The 14,764-nt window shown below is 49.0% G+C and overlaps 1 protein-coding gene across 1 annotated transcript in view; it reads right to left on the bottom strand.

Annotated features, from left to right (window-relative positions):
* Positions 1-12,393: 12,393 nt before the first annotated feature.
* The window catches only part of RNF24 (ring finger protein 24), a 70,470-nt gene continuing 68,099 nt past the window's right edge, over positions 12,394-14,764 (bottom strand). Inside the window, exon 7 of the mRNA XM_065405468.1 lies at positions 12,394-12,744. Within this exon, the coding sequence (XP_065261540.1) occupies positions 12,606-12,744 (139 nt within the window). The 3' untranslated portion in view covers positions 12,394-12,605. The remainder of the gene's footprint in view (positions 12,745-14,764) is intronic.

Below are 14,764 nucleotides of genomic sequence, written 5' to 3'. Positions count from 1 at the left end.
AGGACAGGGGGCAGGGGAGAGCAGAGGGACAGGGTGGACAGAGGGGCAGGGATACGGAAGAGCAGAGGGGCAGGGACTGGGTGAGAGGAGACTAGAGGAGCTGGGCCATGGCTGAGGAGAGCAGGGATGGGGGAGGGCAGAGACTGGGGGAGAGGAGAGGAGAGGAGCAGGGCCAAGGCTGAGGAGAGCAGGGGTGGGGGCAGGATTGAGGACAGGGACAAAGGTGGGGGCTAGCTGAGGGGAGGATGGGGCAGGGATGGGGTGAGGGGTAGAGAGAGGGGCACATAGGAGCAGAGCTGTAAATGGGGCAAGGAGAAAAACGGAACTCAGGGCCTGGGCCTGTGAGGTGCTGAGCCCCCAGAAGAGCGATGACTCCTTCGCAGGCCAGGCAGGGGGCTGGCTGCAGGGGGGCTGCTGCAGCAGGTGACACAGAGGCATAGGAACCAGCACGCAGCAAACGTACTTCACCTCCCTCTGCCCAAGTGAGCCATGCTGAGTCAGAAAGACACTGTAACAGCCACATGGCGCCCACCCAACACATGCAGGCTAGCAGGGCATATGGGGTGAGCTGGGGAGGGGCCCACGCCAGCATTACATGGGGCAGAGAAATGCTCCGTGGCCCCACAGCAGGTGTGACCAGCATGAAGGATTGAGTCATGCCACAGACTGGCCCTGGCTGGACTCCCTTGTCAGGGAATAGGCAGTGAGTGTGACTTGCCACCTGGCTATTTATTGCCGGCAATGCAGTGTTGACAGACGATTATTGCTTATTAAAAAAAGGGGGAAATAAATCCACTTTGCCTTATGCTAGCACATGAGGCTTTGGTTCCCAGCGAGTTAGTTGTGATTCGGTTGCCATGGGGTGTGGTTGAAACACCTGCTGTCGCCCCTTGGCTCAGCTTCTGCTCCGGTTGCACGCACAGCCAGCAACACAAAAGCCTCATGGGCTGGAGCTGGGGGAAGAGAGTGGTGGCCCTAAGGGCCTGAGCCCAGTTCCTGGGGAATTTCCCCATTGCCTGTAATGGACATAGGATCAGGTTCTTAGCCTTAAATGTATCACCTAGGCTAGCAGAATTCCCCACCTGCCTCCCCTATCCCCAGGTTGCATGTGACTGGAGCAGCAAAACCAATTTGATAAGATCTCTGATGACTGTCAGGGAGCTAACAGCCCAGGGCTGACAACGGCGAATTGTTTGGTCTGATCCCTTGTGTGGAGCACTGAGCAGGCTTGGGTTGGGAAAGGCTGGACCCCAACCCAGAGAAGGCTGTGGGTTCAGGCACCTGCAGGACCACAATTTGGGGGGGATTGGACCTGGAGTTGGCGCCTCTCTCATAAATCTACTGTGTTTCATTTTCAGTGGTGGTGGCTCTGAGGAGGGAGCAGCACAGGGTAAAAACTGGAGGGGAGCTGGTTGGTTGGGTGTCTGTTCAAGGGAATCAGAGCAATCATTTGTGTTGGCTGTTGAAGAATCATTAAGTACTCTTGTGGGTTTCCATAAAGTGCAATTACATGACAAGGTAAAAATGGCCCAGACTTGCTCTAAAGTTCTGTCCCGTGGTCTGGATTCTCTTCTCACTTACACCAGTGTAAATCAGGAGTTAACACCATGGGGGTCAATGGAATTACACCAAGGTAAAACAAATGCAAGTGAGAGCAGACTCAGGCTGTGTGCGCATTCAGAGACAGGGCTGCTGACTTTACCACCAAGAGTAATTTTCTTACTGCTCTTGGGCCCACCAAGGAAGGCAGCAATAAAGGACTGCTCTGGTGTCAGCTGGCTCTTCAGCAGAAATGTTAACCTAGGCTCTTTAGCACTAGTGGTGAGGCATGAGAAGGGAAGTATCCAGCTTGACTCTCAGTTCCCAGGCTGAGTTTGCAGGGCAAGCGGTTAGAGGATGCAGCTTTGGACTGTCAATCAAGCAGGTTGGCTACAGGGACATCATGTGACAGGGAAGCCCAGGCTGCCATTTTTACAGCCACGTTTCAAAATGCCTACAAAAGCCTCATTTTCCAGGCACAGAAAGGACATTGCCTGGAGACACTACTGCCTCATCAGCAGCTCCCAGCTGGCTCCGAGCACAGCTCTACCTCCTGCCTTTTTAAACTTCAGTGCAGCCTTGAAGCCAGAGGGGAGAGGCAACGCAGATCACATTAATCCCAGGTGCAAGTTAATTAATGCTGTAGTTATTGGATTAAAATGTACAGCACCTTGCACAATGGGGCTCAGATTACCCAGAGGTGCTACTGTGATATAAGTAACTAATACTTTCAGTTGTATTTGGGGTTTAATGTGGAGTGCAGTTCCTTTAAAACACGCCCAGCTGCTTTTACAGCTTTCTCAAGATGTAGACATGGACCCCCAGCTCTATTAATTTCCCATTTCCTCTGCAGAGGCTCCAGGGTGGTATGTTATGCTGGGATGCTTCCAGTTCCCAAGGAGTGTGGCACAGCACCCATGGCCTCCATCCTAGCAAGGCAGGTGGGGAGTGGCACTGTCCCAGCCTGACACATCCCACCACTTGCTGCTGCTAAAGAGACTTTTGCTCCAGTCCCTCTCAGTGCCAAGCACCTTCACTGATACGGTGCATGAGCGATGAATCTGGGGTTTATGGCCCAGAATCATAAAATCCAACTGCCATGGATCTCATGTGACTAACATCTGCTTCCAACCCCCATCCTTACCTGCTGGGAGCTCTGCCTCTCCTCCTCCTCCTGGCTCGGACAGCAGCTGTGTGTTGTGACTTTGTCAGGAGATTTAAAAAGTTGCCCTCTGAAGTGGGGCCCAGTTGCCTTCAAAGGAGGCTCCCCCTGCATCTTCTCAGGGGCCCAAGTGAGATACAGAGGCTGCAACAGGGCATTGCAGGGCCACACAGGCCTGGCTCTGTGTATCGTCAGTGGGGAGTGGATAAGGTTAGGAAAGCCTGACGTTTCTTTGCGCAAGCCTCAGGTGGCTGGCTGGGCTTCCCGATCCATCAAGGAATGCAGTGCTGGTGAAAGGCATCAGCCCGCCCGTCTTGGAGCCTGGAGTCACCTGTCCACAGAGCAGGTACAGGCCAAGCAATGACAGCACACACCTCCCCCACTGGTGCCTGAGCGGGCCACTTTTAGGGGTAAAACAATAGGCCAGGTGCCATTGTGAGCTAGGGAAGAAAGTACCAGAATTGGCACAGCTACCCCAGGCCCTTGCAAGCTGGGCTGAGGCCAGCAACGAAACCATATAAGGGAACCTGCTCAGGGAGAAAGGGCACCATAGCTGTGGAACTCTCTGCTGCAGGGGAATGAGACATGTCTAGGTCCCATCTTGTTTAGATCACAATGCATAGACCACCTCACTAGAGAGGCGCGGCAAGTCCTTCTTCCCCCCATTGGTATCTCCCAGAGATGGAAGCAGAGGATAGCTGTGCTAACAAGGCAGGGAGGGCCCGTAGCTCCTCTCCCCATGCCACTCACCATAGTGGTCACACACCGAAACGGGGGCAGAATTTGCCAGCCTGCTTGTTAAAGCAGCATCACTCATCATGAGGCGTTCACACTGGCTGCCTGGGGGTTTCCCACTGGAATTTAAAGGTGGTGGCTTTGATCTAGAAAGCCCTAAACAGCTTGGGAACTGCTAAGCCACAAGCCACCTCCCCCGCCTTCTCCAGAGGCAACGCAGCTGCAGTGGAGATGCTCCGTGCAGTCCCAGGGGAGCCAGTGCAGAGAGCAGGGTGAGGTGTTGGTTCACACAGAGCTGTGGGCTGCTGCAGTTTGCATCGAATACATGCTTTCTTTAAACCTGCCTCCCCAGGAGAATGGCCTCTGGCTCCCTAGAGTTAGAGTTTGTCTAATGCCCTAGCTCACAATGGAGGGGTCAGGTCCCTTCCAATTGTGACTGTCATCATTAATAGCCTCCTCTAGAGACATGGTTGTAAAAGCCTGTAGCATTGAAGAACAAGCCAAGTTCCTGCTGGAGGGTTTTGGAGCCATCCTTGTAGAATTCTCTGTGGGCTAGTTCGGTTACTTTCTCGAGGATGGTTCAAAAAAGAAAAAAAAGTTTCCTCTTTTCCCTTGCGTTCTCCAGCACCTCACCAAGGGGAGGGCCCAGGGGGCTGCTGCTTCCCCCATGAAAGCAATTGGCAACACGCTGAAAGCGTCTGAGCGGAACCCTTCGCTAGGCAGCGACTGCATGTAGCTCTGGGGCCTGAATTCCTTCAGCATCAAGAGCACCATGGAAAGTCCCTGGCAGACCAGAACTTCTCAGGGAAGCTCAGTAAGGAAACCCGCCCGGAACCAGCAGTGCCTCGTTTCTTATGGGGGAAGGGTTGGTTTTTCTGTTTTAGTAACAGGCTGCTCCAGATTCTCTTAACTGCAGCCATCAGTCAAGAGAGCAATTAAGCAATAAAACTCTACTTTCCACTACCAGCTCCGGAGGGGGTGGGGGAGAGTCAGAGCTGATTGCTCAGAGCCGGCCTGGAAGAATTCCAGTGGTGTGTGGTTTTGCCCCTGTGCTCTCCATGCAGAAGCAGCCCCCATCTATGGAGCTGGGGAGGCAATTCAGACTCCTTTGGGCTGGATGGGGGCAGCAGCAGAGTTCCAGTTGCTATGGCAGCTGACACTTCCCCTGGAAGTGAAAGTTTCCTTTAGCTAAAGGGTTCCATTCTGCTCCCAGGAGACAATCTAGCATTGACTGGTTTTGGCATCGCCTACTCTAGATGATCCCATTGCCCTAGTATCCCAGCTCCCGGAACACAAGGAAAGTACTTAGAACATGGCTTCTCAGCCTGAGGATTGTGAAACCCCCCCCCCCCCACTCCTCCCGGGGTTGCAAATGTGTGTCAGAGCATCACAATTGCTCCAACCTACCCATATGGTTAAAGGGAAGGGGGAATCCCCACTAGATCGAAGAGCCCTGGTATGGAAAAACCAAGAACCCCCCCTGAATTGGAAACAGCTACCACTACCCTGGGGAAGGCAAGTCTCTGCTCCAGAGAGGGCAAATCTTTCAATGGTGAGAATGTCACAGCTGCTGTTCCTCTATTGGGCATCAGAAACCCCCCAGGGAAACCTGTAGAACTGTCGACGATATGGAGCAGTCACAGTCTTAAGTAGCAATTTACTCATCTGGGAAGACCTTCCAAGCAACTTCTTCTGTACAGACAGGGATCGAGTCTGAAGTCTAGCCAAAAGGCCCCCCAATGGAGCTGGGGAAGAATACACAGTAACCCCTGAATTCCTCACCTGAATTCTTTGTTGTGAATAATTGGCTCAGCTCTATCTAGCTTGGCAGGACATTGCATTTGGACAATGCAAGGTTGAATTGCCAATCCCAGGCTCTCCCAGGTTGATGGTGACTGGTTTCCTTTGGACAGGGAGTAGTTGCTAGCACAGAGGAAAGCTGAATAGTTTGAACTCTGGAAGTTTCTGCTGAATAATAGAACACTTTGTACAAGCCAGAAAAATGCTGGTCTGGCTGGCTTGGCTGATGTGGGATTTCTCATTCAGCTAGTGTGTGAGTATTGCCTACAGTACACTGAGGGGACAGGGAGAAGTGGTCAGCAGGGGGAGATATAGTTTGTTAATGCTAAGCGTAAGGCTGGATCAGTCTTGTAGGGAGGCAGCAGAACAAGCAGTTTATGTAGATAACTTTATGTAGTGGGATGCCAAGGCCAATCTCGGGCTAGAAGTTAGTTAGGGCTTGATGTCCACTGGCCCTGAGCACACACAGTTCCAAACTGAAGTGATCTGGAGCCATGGACACACTCGGACAATCCAGCCTTAAAGCTTTAATATTCTGCTCAGGCTGTAGTGCAAGGGATGACAGGGAATCCAGGGCCCCAGTCACTTTAAGATGACCAGTTCTAATCTGACATGGGAGGTAGCACAGTACAGGGTGTTGGGGCTCCATTCTGCCCAACTTACTGTGGGACCTCAGGCAAGTCACTTTTCTGCATTTCCCCTTCATCTATCAGAGAGGGATAATGGTGCTTACTTGCTTTGAGATCTATGGGGGGAAAAGCCAGGAGGGGGCAAGTCTCTGCTGACTCAGTCTCACCATGGTGTCCTGGTCTGGACTGCCCCCAGCAGTAGGTACCGTCTGTTTGTCCGCAATGGACTTAGCCAGGGTCACCCTGGGGGTGACATACATAAACCAGACAGGTGAACACGTGTGATTCGGTGAGATGGTGGCGGAAGTGACTCCAACACAGCACGATTTCCAAAATCCGCATTTATTTACATTTCAAGTCAAATCACATGCAAATTCTCTTTTCCTTAACAATAGTGTGATTAGCAAAAAAGATGCATTAGAATTTTAAAATAGCAATTAAATATACAAAAATATAGCTTACAAAAAAACAGCGAATGTTTTAAAAAATATTCTGCTGCAGAATTCTTAGTGTACAAACATGTCTATGAACCCATAGGCATAAACATCTCAGGAGTCACACAGTATTTACAGAGAAGGAGAAAACACGCCCCCCTCCCCCCCCCAACCCCAACCCCTTGATAGCCTAATCACAAGAACTATCGCTAGCATTTGACTGGTCAGGTACTGATGCTATCAAAATACACAGACTAATTGGTAATGGGAAACTTTACCCCCATTCTAAAAGTATTGGAAAGAACAGTCTACTCTGCCATTAGAAAAGCCTGTACAATGTAATACTGAATGACCCCTTTCTTGCACCCCTTCAATAGGGAGAGTTGTAAATACTGAAGCAAAAAAGAGAAACCCCTAAGAAAGAGCAGGGTTCAGGTAATATCCTGCCCCTTCCATTTACATCCAAAGTCAGCTAGAGACTGATCAATATATAGTTATCTCCACGACATGGAGTTGGATTCTGATCTCACACTGGTATAAATCCACTGGTGGTCATGGAGTTACTCCAGATTTACACTGGGGTGAGAGATCAGACAGGTCAGCCATCCACTGGCAAACAGCTCAATACTGGGGTCACCAAAAACAAGCAAGGGGGAAAGTGAGCCTTCACCAACCATGTAAAGAATTTAGGAAGACACATCCAGGAGGACACAGAGCTATGCCCTGCAGCTCCATTTCCTCATCAAGACAATGAAATCCGATCAAGCTTCAGAATCCACCACCACTACAAATGCTCTGGACCAATGGGTCAGTGCAACCTGGTTTATGGCAACTAATTAACACTCGGGCCTTTTGCTTTGAAATATACACCAGAGAGTTTTCAAATGTTGACTACAAGTTGCTTAATTTTCTCCAATAAAGGCAAATAGTCAACTTTTGAAGGAAACACAAGACATAGGCACATGGTAGAGTCTATACTTCCAAATATCTTCTTTGCCACAAGGTGTGGCTTTTACAGTGAACAGTGTATGTTTTGTATCACAACACGAATTGGCACCAAGAACTGGCCATTCACAGAGATCCTGTCGACTCCACTACTGGGAATGGAGATTTGCATCAATAATGCAGTTGGGAGAGAAATAGCAAGCGAGTAGGGATTATCCATGAGCAACTTGTCCTAGTTCAGCTATAAGAAACTAACCATGCACTGATTGCAAGTAGCCTGCTAAAATTAGGGGCCTATTCTCCCATAGGTATGTACACCTACACCTCCCATTAACTGGTGGGAGTTATGGGTACATACTAGAGGAGAGAATACTGGTTAGAAGGTCTATATACGAAGGGACCAATCAATCAAGGGTGATACAATTGCATTTGCCATGAGGGCTTCTACTTTCATCCACTGGCTGAGGCTTGAGAGGTGCCAATCTCACAAATCCCATTGAAGTGAATGGGAGTTGTGGGTAGGTGGCCTGTCAAACAAATATTTTTGACTAATGAGATTGGGAGAGGGAATCTTACCAGACAGGAATGTGGTTCCTGTGAATATTTTAGCCTAATTCCATCCACAAGCCTGGGTCACTGTCTCGAAGTGCTGAGTTTGCAGGGATCTGTGCCACCTTTGGGGTAACCATCCAAATATTCTGGTCACCAGTTAACGTGAAACAAACCACAAATCTGCTCAAAAGCCTGAGTGCTATTCTGCAGAATCTAGTGCTGGGAAATGGAGAGAGGACAACACGTTCATATGCTCTGGGATGTGGATATAACACCCCCCCCATACATTTGGGGCAGGTACTGCTGACGTTTAAGACATTAAATGGCTCCCTTGAGGTAGTCAATTGCTCTAGAGATACCAGACAGATACTATACACAAGGTGGTGTTGTACCGGTTACAGAGACTACAGCGTGGAACTGGCAAACTACCTTAATAACATCCCTCAGCAAGGTGAACCTGAGTACGGTTGAGATGGCTCTAAAACGGACAGCAACAGGAGAAAGATGGAGTCTCACTGCAACAGCCCTTTAAAAAAAAGATACACCTCACTCCACTGGCTCATTGACTGCGTGGATGTGACTGGGAGCTGAATATTCTGGTAAAGCCGCATGGAGTAACGCCGCAGCCACACTGCATGTACTCGTTCAATCAAACACTGAAGGATGTAGCACACCAGGCAAGTGCAGGGAATTCCTCTGGCCATTTGAGAGGACATTTCAAGTGGCACCAACTTCAGACCAGCTTCTGCAAGAGGGTTTTAACTCTCCCCTCCCCCGGGTTTTATATTTGCTGTGCTGACATTATTCTATGTATTTGTATGGTTAACGGCCCCTACAGGATTTGGGGTCCAATCAGAGCATGGCTTCAAGTTTGCTTGTAACTTGATAGGACGCAGAGAACCAGAAAAGTTAAGTTTTGTTTCAGAGAATTTAGTGAAACTAAATGAACTAATTATAGATTGAAACTCTCAAGACTGAAGATCTGTGCCCAGAACAGACAGCGATCCTGCAAACAGCATCATAGTCACCTCCCTGTGCCTTTGTCCCTGCTTTGAAGGGACACCCCTAGGAATGAGAAGGAAGACGTGTCCATGGCCCATTTCTCAGCCTTGCTACTCTGATTCCCAATAAGGGTACCAAATGAGATGAAGTGTCTGGGAATGGAGAGACCAGATGCTAACAAAGGGAATGAGACTCCCAACTCGCAGATCACTCAACCGCCCTCACATAGCCATGACTTTCAGACACTGGTGACCTAGGCTAGATTCCTACCCAGACATGAAGCTTTTTGCACTACCCTATTACCAAGCGAGCCATCAGAAAAAATCCTTAGTGCTGATCCTGCAAACTGTCCTTGCACAGAACTCCAGTGATTTCTGGAGCAGCTCTGAGCACTGAGAACCTGGAAGGATCAGGAGCTGTGTGAGGAAGCTCCATAGAATTCATACTAAATTCTAATCCAGCCACAGGAATGGAGACACAGATTCTAGAGTAGCACCGCGCTCCACTCCTCCAGGAGTCGTATGCTGTCAGAGACCAGCCTAGGAGCCACTTTCATTTACTACGAAGTGGAGACCAAAAGCCACCACTTTCTTAGTGAGCATCCTCAGTGGCCTAGATGTTCAGGGAAGGAATTCACAGATTTTTCTCAAGCAGAGGCACCTAGGAAGCAATGCAGCCAGGCTGGTTGCTTTTCCAGGGCACAAGAATGCAGGGACCACACATATTTATCCTCAATGAGATACAGCACTGTAGCCTGTGGTATTCATCACAGAAATAAAATGCAAACGTTATCAGCACAGCCAGGAGACAGCAGGGAAGACACTAAGCCAGCCCTGTCAATTTATATTCATAGTTCAAATCCAAATCTTTGTTCCATTCAGAATACAATCTAAGATACCTAATTGCCTAGGTAAGAGTCTCAAACATCATGTTCAGGACGCAGATTCTTCTGAATGACTTAAAAAATGTCTGTGGCAAAAAAATAAAAGTACATAGAAAGGATAAATGGTGGTGGGCGGGATCAGGAAGGGGGCACATATCACAGGACAGACAATATGGATCAGATCCTGCTCCTAGTGAAGCCCCTGGCAAAAATTCCCCATTGACTTCAGTGGCAGCAGGAGGTTTTTTTGTTCAAGTCTGACCTAAATTATTGTGTAGGCACATTAGAAATGCATATATTAGGCTATATCAGAGAGACACGTCGTCAACCCTCTTTGCTGACATCCATCTATAGGCCAGCGTGCCCTGCCTGGCTGGGCCAGAGACAGAAACTCGACAGGCTGAGGCATGGTGGGATGGTCGGTTTCATCCGCAAGAGCTGGTGGTGGTGTGGTACTGTACCGTAGCTCTGTAAAGGGAACAAAGGTCAAAGGCACCTAACGTTGCTTTAATCAATACTGCCGACCGCTACCAGCTTGGTGCTGATCGAAGAAAGGGAAATAACGGCATTTGGGCCTTTTCTATTCCGGTAAAATGGGGAATTTGAAGTTCACGGTGGACAAAGTGGCTAATGGTAGATGTTCGCAACTCACCCTTCTTCCCCCTGGTCGTTGCAAAGCTCCTTTGTAAAACTGTTCAGTCATTCACAGCTCATGCAAATACCTATGAGCAGGCAAATAAGCAGTGTGAACTAGCCACAGATGCGTGGCAGGGTTCACATTCATAAACAAGTACATCTGCCTTCCCCTCCCATCCCCCATCACAATACAGTCTGCAAACAACATGCAGGCTGCAACAGTCAAAGTCAGCGCAGAGGGCGCTCAGAGTAAGTGAATCTTCCCCCTCTGATGTCCCCTATCCTGATGCCACCGAGGTTAAGGAGAGTTTTTCCATTGAGATCAATGGCAGCAGGATTTGGCCCTTATAAAGCAATGTTTAGAAGACAAAAGGACTCCTGGTAGAACATGAGATGTATACTGGATTGGATGTGACAGCAAAAGGAACAGATCAGGGGATATCAGGCTCCTGGAACACTGTTAAAGAACCAGAGAATCTGCCTTGAATGGGAGTAGCTGTGAGGCTCTCATGGGACTGCATTACAGCAGATGCTAAGCACACAGGTGTGTACCTAGGAGGAGAAAGGGCTGGCAAGCCAATGCAGTAAGCAATATGCACATTTACGTTATTTTAGACAATGGCTAGCTATGTACATTTAAGGAGAATTTCCCTCTGGTCCACCTGCATCTGTGCTGTTTATTATTGGTCTAATTCAGGAATCTCAGTAGTGTCAGTACTTTTGAATCACTCAAAGTGGAGCTAGAAATCAGAAATCTACCCTGCTTAAATATAGTTCAACCAAACACCAAGAGTACTCCTCAACCCCAAAAGACATACGTACGCAAACCGACCTTATGCCCCACCGCTTATCCCGATACACATCCATTTCAAGTGGGCCCCAGCACTCAAAAGGGCGACTGGAATAACTCTGCCCCCAGCAGAATGACATGGGTAGATCTATGGTACCTTTCTCTAATTCAGAGCCGAGAGAAAGAAACAAGGTAGTCAAGGTTTATCATTGGCTCTGAAGTAAGAGGCAGCCGCTCTGCTGAATGTAGTGGACTTGAGCCTGTCTGCGCCAAGGTTAAGTCAGCCCTTTGCGATTGTGATTGTGCAGACAGGAGAGCGTGTGAGAGAGTGAGGCTGTGTACTGCAACCAAGCTTCACCAACTACATGAGAAGGGAAGGGAAGTGTGCAAGCGCTGGGCCTTGGACTCAGACTTTTAAAAGGGGCTTTCCTATTGCAGAGGAAAATACGGACACGTGTATGGCTGCTGCGTCGTTTGCAGTCAGTGCCTGTGTCCGACGCCAGCTTAATGCCAGCACTTGGTAGGAAAATCATCCCATCACATTCCAGAACACTCGGGGGGCAACGGATGTTCTCAAGAGCAGATCCAACCTCACTGCTCCTTTGGGGTCACGTAAGGGTCGATTTTCAGAGATGAAGACTGGGGAGCTGTGGGTGCTCAGTACCTCCGAAACAATCAGGCCATATGTGCACATTAGAATGACCCAGTTCCCTTACTGGACAGATGCAGCCCAATACCTGCAAACCTTCCCCTGGAACTACTTCAGCGCAGAGTGCTTCTGCGCTTGCACTGTCTTAGAGGCCGTTGGCAGACTGGTCATGGTGCTGTCCATGCTAACAGGACATTGTCAAAATTTAAACTTCTGAGTAACCCCACAACTTCAGGAAAATCTCCGTAAAGGAACAATGTAAAACCCTTGCTCATTTCTCCAGCCACTAGCCATTCAGCGCGAGGTAACCGCTGGCTGGGTTTGGCCTTATGGAGACAGTTTTTAAAGGGGGTGTGAAGGTTGGTTTTGTTTTTTTGAGATGGGAAGATGTCCACTGGCTGCATAGGATCTACCATTCAAGGTACCCAGGGGCCAGTGTCTTGAAAGACTTTGCTTCGTAAGTTCTCTTATTATACTTGTAACATTATCCCGCCTCCTCAGCACACCATACAGTCAACTAGCCAGAAACAGGTACCAGGCCTACACATGTAATATCGTCGACAGGGTCCGTCATAAAGTGCTCTCAAAAACCCAAACACATAGGCTTGTCGTTGCCTTTAGTCTTCTTGTTGCGCTGGTGGCATATTGCTTTGGTTGTTCTGAAGTCCAAGCATCTGGCCCCGTCCCCTAAAGTGCATCGTGGGAGCTCTTCATGAGACAAAGGGAATCCTGGTAGATGCACCAAGGCTGTAAGCAACAGATTCAGAGATCTGCGATTCTCTGCATAAGTCCATCGTTTTCATCCTTGCGATATTTTTTGTGATGGAAGTGTCCTTTGCTTGGGAGAAGCTATACAATGTTCTCTGCCCCAGGCAGGGGTCCCTGGGGAGGCCCATGGTCCTGCTTACTATGGAGTTGTGCCAGTTGTAGGACAGGCATGTTGCAGAGTGGACACACTTTTCGCACCTCCAACCACTTAATGAGGCACCTGGGAACGAAGGAGAGAGAACAGAGTTAATTCACACTGAACCCGATTACCACCACTGAACACTTTGTACACTTCTACGGCCCCCCTCATCTGAGTGCCTCGTCTCACTTGCCAAACATTAATTCTCTCAGCCTTTTGGAGGTAGAAATCATTACCTCCATGTTGAAACTGCGGAAACAGAGCGAAGTTAAATGACTTACCCAAGTTCATGTAGAGAGAGTCAGTGACAAAAGTGGAATCAAGCCCCAGACTCCTGGCTTCCACACTCACCTGCCATTTTCATCCAATTAGGCACATTTCTACCTCCAGAGTTTTAGTTCATAGAATCATAGAATATCAGGGTTGGAAGGGACCTCAGGAGGTCATCTAGTCCAACCCCCTGCTCAAAGCAGGACCAATCCCCGGACAGATTTTTGCCCCAGATCCCTAAGTGGCCCCCTCAAGGATTGAACTCACAACTCTGGGTTTAGCAGGCCACTGCTCAAACCACTGAAAGTCCCTCTTTGCATTCACACATGGAAAGTCAATTTTATACAGTGAACAGGCATTTTTATAGCAGGAAAATCGCTATGCCAGCTCTATACTGGAATTTAGAGATAATCTCACCCCAAGAATTTTAAAATTCCACACCCCCCTCTTATGCAAATAAAAAAACTGCACTTAAATGTGCCGGATTCTGCTGAACTGGGATGACGGTTAGAACGCCATTATGGACTTCTGTGGTGACTCTCACTTCTGCAATGCTGTTTTCTTTTAAAGAGCAAGCGCCATCCAAGCAAACCCACATCCTGACAAAAGCCCCCAAACGGTCAGACCTGGCATCCTCAACTCAAGCTCTTGCCTTCTGCCGACCCCCAACACAGATCCGAGCTCTTCAGCGGGTGCTTTGCACACAGCAGGCTTGCAGAATTAGGCCCAGAGTGTTGCTGTGTTAGCACAACTCTGCTGGTAGCAATCCCATCTCAGAGCAAAGTATCTGGCAGATTTGAACCCTGTCCCAGGACATGGGCTCATACCAGAACTGCAGCATGGGAAGTACTACGTGCCGGATGTCAATTCTGCCCATCTTTGGCAGATCGACAGGTGGAAGGTAAAGAACCAATGGCATTTTCCAAAGGGAGGAGGGGATAACTCCAGCTTCTTCACCAGTATTCCCTCTCCCAGGGAAACAGGCTCTAGCCCCCAAAGACTGCATTTGAGCTACTGCTAGGTCACAAAGCTCTGCTCCTGCAGGGTGCAAAGCAACCTCAACTCCCACTGAAGCACAGGAGGTGCGCAGCACTTTAGGACTGAATCCTGCAAATTACCAGCGTCTGGCGTTTTTCCTTCAAAAAGCTTGTGGGCATGCCTTGCGCACAAGAGAGTGTGACTATTACTGATCTAGCTCCAGACGCTCACGCAGCTCTTCCCAATAGAGCGTGCTGCATCACTGTACAGAGCGGGTGGAACACTATGATCTGAAGGCATGAACAGGTGCAATGCACAACACCACAGACATGCACAGAGAGTACATAGAGGCCATGACAGCTAGAATGATTCATGGATCTGCAGATTTTTGAGGGAGTCAAGTCACAAAACCTAGGTCCATGTCCAGATCTGGGTCACTGAAAAACCACCTTTGCATGAGTGGGAAAGCAGTTTTCCACTGTCTGTTTAGGTTACATGCTTTGGGGGAGAGGGAAATTATGCATTCATACCATGGGAACAGACAGCACTGCTTTAGAGCAAATCTGAGGCTGTGTCTACACTGCACGCCTTACAGCTGTAAGGTACGCAGTATAGCTGCCCTGTCGGCAGGAGAGAGCTCTCCTGCCAACAAAATAAAACCACCTCCACCAAGGGGCATTAACTTTGATGGTGCGAGAGCGTCTCCTGCCGACCAAGATCTGTCCACACCGGCGTTTTTCCTCGGTAAAACTTTTGTTGGTCAGGGGTGTGGTTTTTTCACACTCCTGACCAACAAAAGTTTTACCAATGAAAGTTCAGTGTAGACATGGTTATGTAAGGGAACTGTTAGACT

Source organism: Emys orbicularis, chromosome 5, assembly GCF_028017835.1.
Source record: "Emys orbicularis isolate rEmyOrb1 chromosome 5, rEmyOrb1.hap1, whole genome shotgun sequence".
NCBI classification, from domain to species: Eukaryota; Metazoa; Chordata; order Testudines; family Emydidae; genus Emys; species Emys orbicularis.
Note: the sequence above shows the minus strand (reverse complement) of the source record. Positions and strands in the feature narration are given on the sequence as shown.